This window comes from Lagenorhynchus albirostris, chromosome 19 (assembly GCF_949774975.1).
Source record: "Lagenorhynchus albirostris chromosome 19, mLagAlb1.1, whole genome shotgun sequence".
NCBI classification, from domain to species: domain Eukaryota; kingdom Metazoa; phylum Chordata; class Mammalia; order Artiodactyla; family Delphinidae; genus Lagenorhynchus; species Lagenorhynchus albirostris.
The window spans coordinates 32,007,448-32,017,530 of NC_083113.1; the positions used below are offsets into that span (position 1 = coordinate 32,007,448).

The window sequence follows — 10,083 nt, forward strand, 5'->3', positions numbered from 1 at the left end:
TCCTCCTGAAGGGAGAGAGATAAGAATCTGATGCATATTTTTGAGTTGTTCTGCAGAAACTAAGAAACCCCCTCACCACCCAGGTGGAGGATGGCAATTATGTGCTGACCACAAGCACACAGACCCCAGACTTCTGGCTGGAACCAGAAGGTCAGTGATTGAGATTCCTGAAACATCATTCTGTTCCCTCACCACCAACCAATCAGAAGAAAGTCCACAAGCTGATCATGCATCCAAAAACCCTCTCCCCTGTCTTTAAAGACCCCTCCCTGAAAGCCACTGGGGAGTTCACATTTTTTGAGCGTGAGCTGCCCATTCTCCTTGCTTGGCATCCTTATTTTGCTACAAACACCGCTGTCAAGAGCTTGGCTTTGTGTGCCTTGGGCACACAAGCCCTTGCTTGGTTACAATATGTTCATAGCTTTCAACATACTCCCAAAGAGAACCACTGCCTTATACCTTCCAATAAGATGGGCATTTCTATACATGAGCTGGGTCAGACTGTACTCATCAAGAAGATTCTCATGCTATGCAGTGACACGAAGTCTAGGATTTTGGAACACTGACAACTGTCTTCCCATCATCATTTAGTTAAAGCCTTGAAATCTTAGCGACAGCAAGATTTTAATCTTTCTTACCTGAGAATTCATATTTAGCACAGGACATGTCAATGGTTGATTCCAGGTCAATCTTTGAAATGTCTGAAAGCCAAGCCCGGAAATGTTCAAACAGAATTTTCCTAGAAATGTAAACAAAAGATAACTTGTTACACCATAATGTGGGCTCCATTTGGATCTATGCCACAACTATTTTTTCCTGGAGGTTTTGGTTTATTTAAGATCTATTCTTGAGAATGTTCCTCACTTTAAACTTGCAAAGTTTAGGAGTAACAGTCCCAGAGAAATAAATGTAAATCTCTCTACTGCAATATATTTTTGCTCTACTGTTTTCTTTTTTTTTTTTTTTTTTGCGGTACGCGGGCCTCTCACTGTTGTGGCCTCTCCCGTTGTGGAGCACAGGCTCCGGAAGCGCAGGCTCAGCAGACATGGCTCACGGGCCCCAGACCGGGGCACGAACCCGTGTCCCCTGCATCGGCAGGTGGACTCCCAACCACTGCGCCACCAGGGAGGCCCGTTTTCTTTTCTTTTCTTTTTTTGGCTGCGCCATGTGGCATGAGGGATCTTGGTTCCCCAACCAGGGATCGAACCAGTGCCCCCTGCAGTGGAAGCGCAGAGTCCTATCCACTGGACCGCTAGGGAAGTCCCTCATCTTATTTTTCTTACTCTTAAATTTATAGTATTGCCTTATTATGACAGTGGTCTGGCCTTTGTCATAGGAACACCAATGTTCCAGCCCGAAGTCACTGATTTTTAGAGCTGTTTTTCAGCACCAATACTAGCACTGTTGTTTAATGAACACTTGGGTGGGTGACACTGTTGTAGATTAAAATAATGGTGACTATTATGCTAATTGTATAATAATAAACTCTTTCACAGAAGTTCTGATATTAACAGGATACCAAAAAAACAAAGATGGTTGAACATTTCCATTTACCAGCTAAAAGTGGCTCTGTATAGAACTCTAACACAATTTAAAACTTACTCAGTTGGCAGTCAACTTTGAAATTATGTTAACTTTGATGAATTAACATTTTTATGTCAATTATATCTCAATAAAACTGGAAAAACATTTTAAAAAACATTTTTGAAGGGTTTATGTTAGTTCAAATTTTGCACATGAAGAGACAGTATTTTTTGGATCATTCTAGTCCAAATGTACATCACTGAAATCCCCATAAAATGCAATTATACTGCTAATAACTAGATACCAAGTCTCCAGGTTGATGCCCTGAAATTTTATTACCAAATATCTTTTTACACTGTATGCTACCCAATCCGAAAAATTCCATACAATATTGTGCTTGGTTAGTCCAAACAAAAGTGCCATGTAAATTTTATAGGCAGAGTTGCAAATTAGACATAATAGGTCAGCATAGCAAACTGCTAAACCAGGCTTCAGGTAATGTAGGTGGTCAACATTTTCACAAAATCTTGAATCTTGATGTTTTATGTAACTAGTATTATCAAAGCCTTCACTCCCTCTGTTACTGGTAACATCAGCTTCCACAAATTTATTCCATAGAAAGCTCTTTCTCTAGTTACCCTATGAAAGTGTCACGACAGGGTTATTTTCTGCCGTCATTCTCATTTGTTAATTGTATTCATGAGAGAAATCACAGAACCCAATTGGGAAATAAAAAGATCACCTTTCGGTAAAGACCAAGGAATTCCATCTCTCATACCATCTGGCTGTTATGTGTTGGATACAGAATGTAACTCAGTCCCATAGGAAAGAAGTACTTACCAGAGGTGTGGTATGAACTAATGAGATAGTGCTTTAAAGCATGGTCTTGGGGGAAAAAAGGTCTAAAATAAATATGAAATATTATGAGTTACAGTTAACACGTGAGCAATACTTCAGGATTTAGAAGAAATAAACTCTGCAGACTGCTACCATTTATGGAAATATTGCAGAGAAGAAAAGAATGAGAAAATATAACGTATACTGTATAGATGAAAAACAGACAGCTATTACAAAGTAACATGGGCTTACTGTAGCAAAACTAGGAAAAAACCCTATTATAGGTAAAAAGAAACTTTAAAAAACCTGTAGTCCTACTAGCCAGATTTAAACATTCCATCCTTCCAAGTCTTTTCCTTTGTACACACGCAGGTATCCAAATATACGTCTCTTTTTTCATATGGGATCCACCATGTGTGCTATTTTAACTTTTCTCTTGATAAGTTTATTTCATCTAGCCTAATATGCCTTTGCCTGCAAGAAGTATCATCATTTTATACATCACTTCAAAAAATAGGATACAACAATAATTGTGTGAGACACTGAGTCTCAGAGAGGTTAAAATACACACACAAAAAGCACCTTAGAATGATGAAATAACTTTACCATACTCATGTGTTAAAAGTCACACACATTGGGACTTCCCTGGTGGCACAGTGGTTAACAATCCACCTGCCAATACAGGAAACACAGGTTCAATCCCTGGTCCGGGAAGATCCCACATGCCGCTGAGCAACAAAGCCTGTGCACCACAACTACTGAGCCTGCGCTCTAGAGCCTGCGAGCCACAATTACTGAAGCCCGTGTGCCTAGAGCCCGTGCTCCGCAACAAGAGAAGCCACCGCAATGAGAAGCCTGTGCACTGCAACAAAGACCCAATGCAGCCAAATAAAAAAAAAAAGACACATCATACTCAACGATTGTATAGTTTTTCACTTTGTTTTGTACCAGTAGCTATATAAATCTTGATGGGTGGGCATTTAATTTGTGATTTTTCACTGTTAGAAACACCATCAAAATAAACAATCTTGTATAGAATTTTTGAGCACACCCTTAATTATTTTCTCAGGATAAATTCTTATAAGTAGAATTACACTACAAAAAGACAAGCATCATTTTAAGCGTTTTGATACACCTTTCAAAACCATCTTCAAGATTGCGGCACTGTATAAAGGTATCTACCCCTCTGTCAACACTGGAGTTTTTGTTTTAAATACTTGCAAACTAACATGTGAAAGATGGTATCTCCAGCATCAATTTGTTTCCTTAATTACTAACGGTTGAACATTTTATCATTGAGAACTTGGGCCCTGGAATCAGACAGACTTAGGTTTATATCTTAATTCCCTCAATTTTTACCTAGTTAACTTTGAAGAAGTTACTTAATTTCTCAGCGTCTGTTTCCTCCTCTACAAAAGGGGACAATAACGCCAGCAAAGGTTGTATGACATAACATTTAAAACATTTACTCCTCTGTCTGGCACATATTATGCACCCAACAAATATGAGCGCTTGTTTACCTTAAAGCACAGATGTGAGGCTCTCTTCTCTTCTTCAGATCATCAGACTTGATCATGAAAAAAAGAAAAAAAAAGGATTTCCTTCATAAATCAGACACACAGAGGAGACTAGTTTAGGGAACACTCTGGCAGTAAAGCATTGTCGTTAAGAGCCTGGACTCTGAAGCCAAACTCCCTGGGTTTCAGGTATGGCCCCTCCATTTGGCAGCTCTGTGACTCAGGCAAGTTACCTAGCCTCTCTGTGCCTTATTCATTCAACAAATACTTACATAGTTATTACAGTGGGACTTATATTCTTGACGGAGAGGGACAACAAACATAAAAAGTCGATTATCAGTATAAAAAAAGGTGACAAATGTCGAGGAAAATAAAGCAGAGTACGAGGGACCAGAAGTGCTGAGAGTGGGGAAAGGTTTGCAATTATAAATTTGGTGGCCAGGTTAGACTTCACTGAGGTGAAGCAAAGGCTTGAAGGAGGTTGGGAGGTGTACCAAGGGAATATCTCAGCAAAGTGGATTCAAGGTCCTGAGTGTGAAGAATGCCTGGCCTGTTCAAGAAATTGCAGGAGCCTGTGCAGCTGCAACAGCAATTTGGGGGAGAGCAGCAGGAGAAGGGGCCAAAGATGCAATGGGAGCCTTAGAACTACTCTGGCTTTTACTCAGAGAAATGAGAACCTTTGGAGATTTGGGGCAAAGGAATAATATGATTCCATTTAATTTTTAAAAACTGAGATAAAATTCACATAAAATTTACCATTTTAACCACCTGAAAGTGTGTATTCAGTGGATTTTTAGCACTCACCTGCTGTGCAACTATCACCACTAATTCCAGAATATTTTCATCACACTAAAAAGAAACCCTGTACCTATCAGGCAGTCACTCCCCATCCCACCCTCCCTCCCCCCAGCTCCTGGCAACCACTAATCTACTCTCTGTCTCTATATATGTTTTGCTGCTCATTACATATAAAAGGAATCACACTATATGTGGCCTTCTGTGTCTAGCTTCTTTCACTGAGTATGCTTTCAAGGTTCATCCATGTTGCAGCAGTACTTAGTACTTCATTCCTTCTTCTGGCTGAATAATATTCCATTGTATAGACGTACCACATTTGGTCTATCCATTCATTAGTTGACAGACGTTGGGTGTTTCTACTTTTTGGCTATTATAGATAATGCTGCTACAAACATCTATGTACAAGCTTTTATGTGAACAAATGTTTTCAATTCTCTTGGGTCCATTAACTTTTTTTTTTTACTTTATTAATTTTTATTTTTGGCTGCATTGGGTCTTCATTGCTGCACACAGGCTTTCTCTAGCTGTGGTGAGCGGGAGCTACTCTTCATTGTGGTGCGCGGGCTTCTCATTGCGGTGGCTTCTCTTGTTGTGGAGCATGGGCTCTAAGCGCGTGGACTTCAGTAGTTGCGGCATGCTGCTCAGCAGTTGTGGCTTGCTGCTCAGCAGTTGTGGCTTGTGGGCTCTAGAGCTCAGGCTCAGTAGTTGTGGCACATGGGCTTAGTTGCTCCACGGCATGTGGGATCTTCCTGGACCAGAGATTGAACCTGAGTCCTCTGCATTGACAGGTGGATTCTTAACCACTGTGGCACCAGGGAAGTCCCTCCATTAACATTTTAAAAGAACACAATGGCTGTAGGTGGGCAAGGGTGGAAGCAAGGAGACTGGTTAATATGCTAAGAGGATAATCCTGGTGAGAGAAAAAGATGGCTTGGATCAGGTGTTGGCAGTGGAAGTGGAACGAAGTGGGCTTTTCTGAATATATTCTGAAGGTAGAGCCCACAGGATTTCCCAATGGACTGGAGATGAGGTATGAGAGAGGAATCAAGGATAACCTCAGCCACTGGAAAGACTGTCATGAACTGAGATGGGGAAAACTGCAGGTGGAGCAGATTTAGGGGGAGAAGATCAGGAGTTTAGTTTTGCTAAGTGTGAGACACTTCATAAATATCCTAGAGTAGAGGCAAAGCCATGAGACTCTCTGCAATCTGTTTGGAAGTGATCCAAAGGCTAAGCCCTAGAGTACTCTGTCATTAAGAAGCCAGGTACAAAAGGAAAACCTACCGAAGGGAACTAAGAAGGACTCACCTGTGAGGTAGAAGGAAAATGAAGAGAGGATGGTTTCCTGAAAGTAAGGGGGGGCGGTCGGGGGAGAGTCTCCAGGAAGGAGGAGAAACAAAGTAGGTCAAATGTTGCCGAGCGTCAAGTAAAACCAGGCCTGAAGACTGATGACTGGATTTACTAATGTGGAAGTTGTGAGTGACCTTAACAAGTACAGTTTCAGTGGCGTGTAACAGGTGAAAGCCTAATAAAGTGGGCTTAACAGAGAACAGAAGAGGAATTTGAGACACTATACACAACTCAGAAGGAATGCTACTGTCAAGGTGAGCAGAGGAATGGGGTGATAGCTGAAGGGGAAAGTTAGGTCAACAGCATTGTTTTCCTTAAGAAAAGAAGAACTAACAGCTTTCTTTCTTTCTTTTTTTTTTTGGTATGTTGAAGGGAATGATCCAGAAAAGAAGGAAAACCTGATGTAGTTTCTTTATCTGTGAAACAGGAACCAGTAATGTATCATTATAAGGATTTAATGAATTAATAAATATAAAGCACTTAGCGTGGCATAAAGCATGCACTCAGTAATGCTTGCTTTAAAATACAGAGTATCAGGCTACTCCTAATGACAAACTTGGTTAGGAGGACTGGAAGTTGTTATAGACCCAATTATCAAGTCAATTCACAACACAAGCAAAGAAAAAGGGATATAAGTGAAGTTTTACAGCACAGGAGACTGAAAGCAGGTTTTATATTTACTGTCTTAGGATGAAGAAGTTCAGTCCCAAAGTGAGCATAGTAAAAATTATTCACAGCAGAGTTTCACCAAGCACCCATGGGGATCTAAAGTAATGGCTGCTTCTTTTTCCTCTCATTATCCGGGGCCCTTTCTATTATTTTGCCTCTCACCGACTTCACAATTAGAAGTATTTTCATCTACCCAATTGCATTAAGCAAAAACCACTTTGATTTCTCAATTTCAGTAATCAGATGCATATAGCCCCAAATCAACAAAAGAGGCCTAGTGTTATCAAAGCTGATATAATTACAAAGGCAGACAACCATGGTTTTTAATTAACCTATAGGTTAATTAAAATCTTACAACTTTACTATGGACAAAAGTTATTTTTCATTAGATTTTCTGAATTATTAAGAGTAACATCATTTCTGTATTTAACCTAACTTGGTTAATTCAATCATATGTATAAGGCCCAAAGATAGACCAGGGGACACAACCAGCTCTAGTGTAAAAGAATAAATGCAAAACAGAGAATTGTTACTCTTTTATCCCAGATAAGAAGAAATCAGCGGGAAATGGAAAGAAAACAAAATAGTTCTTAATCTTCACTTTTATTTTATTTTTTGTGATTTTAAAGGCTGATGTCCTTGAGGTTCTGTAACGATTTCTAAGAGTGATGTACGCCATGTACTAAAAGATATTCCCCACAAACTGGGGAAACCAATGACCTATATGTTTTTATACCTAGACTGGGCCTGTCTCCTAAGAGTAGGAAAACCAGCCTTGATTTTGAAACAGTCTTTTCTGCCAAATTCAACTGTCCACCGATTTAAAAAGAATAGATCTAACTCTCTGCGGGACATACTGCAATACAGAAAGCCACCTAAAACAAAGACATGAACTCAAAAATTTAAATGGTTATTACCTTCCAACGTACTACTCTCTTCATTATACCACTCCCCAAAATGTACTTATCCTTTTTGTTTATAATGTATTTACTTACTGGCTTACTGTATTTTCTGACTCTCTTTCACCATCACTATCACCTCTATTATTTTAGATTTTAAAGGCTTTCAGGGTAGGAACTGGCAAAGACTTCCATATAATAATTAAAGCACCAAACACATAGTTAACACTCAGCTTATGTTAAATAAATGAATGCTTTTAACAATGTCAAGGCAAGGACCCTCAATGGCAAACCCAAACTAAAACCTCAAGTCTAAAGGTATTCAATGATTTTATAGAAAATGAATTTCTGAAGTGGAAAAGCTAATGTGAAAGGGCCATAAATACCTGCTGGAACTTATATAAATCATTATACTTTTCATGGAAGTCCAAGTTCAAAAGTTCCTTCTGAAGTCCTTCCAAGAAGTTTTCGCTTTGGATGAAGTTTGGGATCACACAGTGAAGAAAGGGGTCCATGTCCATGACAATGGCTTCTGTGGGGAGGAAAGCATTATCTGTGACTTTTCCCTTTTGTATATATATATATTTTTTTGCGGTACACGGGCCTCTCACTATTGTGGCCTCTCCCGTGTGGAGCACAGGCTCCGGACGCGTAGGCTCAGCGGCCATGGCTCACGGGCCTAGCCGCTCTGCGGCATGTGGGATCTTCCCAGACCTGGGCACGAACCCATGTCCCCTGCATCGGCAGGCGGACTCTCAACCACTGCGCCACCAGGGAAGCCCCCTTTTGTATTTTTGACCTGTGAGCAGCACAGTAGAGAGAATACAAAAGGGATGGTCGTGAATTTTCAGAAATCTAGTACCTAAAATTTAAGATTTTGGGCAAGAATTATAGGCTCTTCCTTTTTTTTTTTCCTCCACTTAATACTACTTTTTAAAGGTACTGTGCTTAAAAATATTAGTCCTTAAGATGAGTACAAACGATGTCACTAAATTAAGATTTCTGCTCTTTTTGGGGTTTTTTAGTTCAACGATTACTTATTCAACTGAATGTATTTTACAGTCTTAATTCATTTCCCCCCAAAACTTCAAATGAGAGTAGCAAATTAAAAATGAGAATAACAATACTGGTAGCCAATTTTTCTTCAACCCTTTTTCTTTGCCTAAGTTACTGCTAGAGAAAGTTATAAAATACATACTTCTTAAAAAAAAATCAGCTCAGGCATAACCTCCTCTAACTCTTTGAGTTTTACCTCAACGTTTTACCCACTGCTTCTGGTGGGACAGATTACGTACCCCTCTAATACAAACCACCACCACCTCCCACCAGCTGCCAGGCACTGTGGTGCTTTAACATGCATTATCTCATTTAATCTTCTCAACAGTTCTAAGGTAGACGTCATCACTATCTCCATCCCACACATAAGGAAACTGAAAAGTCCCTGAGTGTCCAGAGCTTACACTCCAAACACTAAGCTACCACTTTCTGTGTGCATCCGGGACACCAAGGACTCATCTCTTAAAGCACTCAACCACTGAAACAAAAATCATGGCAAACTTTAGAAGGGAAAGCATGATGCATTAAGCAGAGTTCTTATCCTATCAGGTGATATTTGACAAAGCTGAGGCTGGAATCATTTGATGAAGGTTCCTTCCTTTGGTCAAAACCATGTTTACCTTCATGGGTCACGTTGCTGAACTACAGACCGGCAAAACTGAGTAAGCTCAGGTGCCTGCTATTTGGCAGCTCCCAACAAATGCTCTGGCTACACTATCATGGGACAAACGAGCGTTACCTTCGGAGGAAAACCGCAAAAGCCCTCGACTATGTGTCCAAATGTTTACTGGTCCTTACTCTGAAAAATATGTATTGATGCATACATACATTAGCTTATTAATCACACTCAACATCTTTCTGAGGGAAATACTATTAGCTATCCTACTTTACATAGTAAGGAGCTGAACCCATTGCCCAACGACGCACAGTGAAGAAAATTCTACCTCACCTCTAATTCCAGAATTTCCATGAACTTGCATGCCCTGTACTTCCCGAAACTCCCTGGCCTTCATTTCTTCCTCTTCTAGGTTTGTAAATCCAAACTGAACTTGGAAAAGGGACAGCAGGCCAGGCAGGAGAGTCGGAGGTGGCAAAGTCACGCTCTCTCCAAGAGCCTCTTCCCCTGTAGCCTCGCTGCTCAGGAATCGGCTAGAGTGCCAGGACTTTTTCAGAGGCCCCCGACCCGGCGCTGCGCCTTCCCCTTCACAGCACCCGCTTACCGTGGCGAAACGGCGTCCTGCGACTCCAGGCCTCAACCACCTGCTTTTTCAAGGTTTCCTCCGTGACAGCATCCGAAAACTTCGCCATCACCTCCTTCTTTCCCTTTTTCCCAGCCCGGCCCGTGACGGGCTCAGCAGGCCTCTTACCACTCATCTCCTCGCAAGCTGCAAGACCCACGTCACGCTAACCGAGCGGCTTTTTTCCTACGGAGA

The 10,083-nt window shown here is 40.8% G+C and overlaps 1 protein-coding gene across 1 annotated transcript in view; it reads right to left on the reverse strand.

Moving 5' to 3' along the window:
• Positions 1 to 10,066, reverse strand: part of OGFOD1 (2-oxoglutarate and iron dependent oxygenase domain containing 1) — a 38,982-nt gene extending 28,916 nt beyond the window's left edge. The window contains exons 1-4 of the mRNA XM_060132164.1: positions 9,871 to 10,066; positions 7,981 to 8,126; positions 3,882 to 3,928; positions 639 to 739 (exon numbers count right to left, since the gene is read on the reverse strand). Coding sequence (XP_059988147.1) covers positions 639 to 739; positions 3,882 to 3,928; positions 7,981 to 8,126; positions 9,871 to 10,024 — 448 coding nt within the window. The 5' untranslated portion in view covers positions 10,025 to 10,066. The remainder of the gene's footprint in view (positions 1 to 638; positions 740 to 3,881; positions 3,929 to 7,980; positions 8,127 to 9,870) is intronic.
• Positions 10,067 to 10,083: the final 17 nt, after the last annotated feature.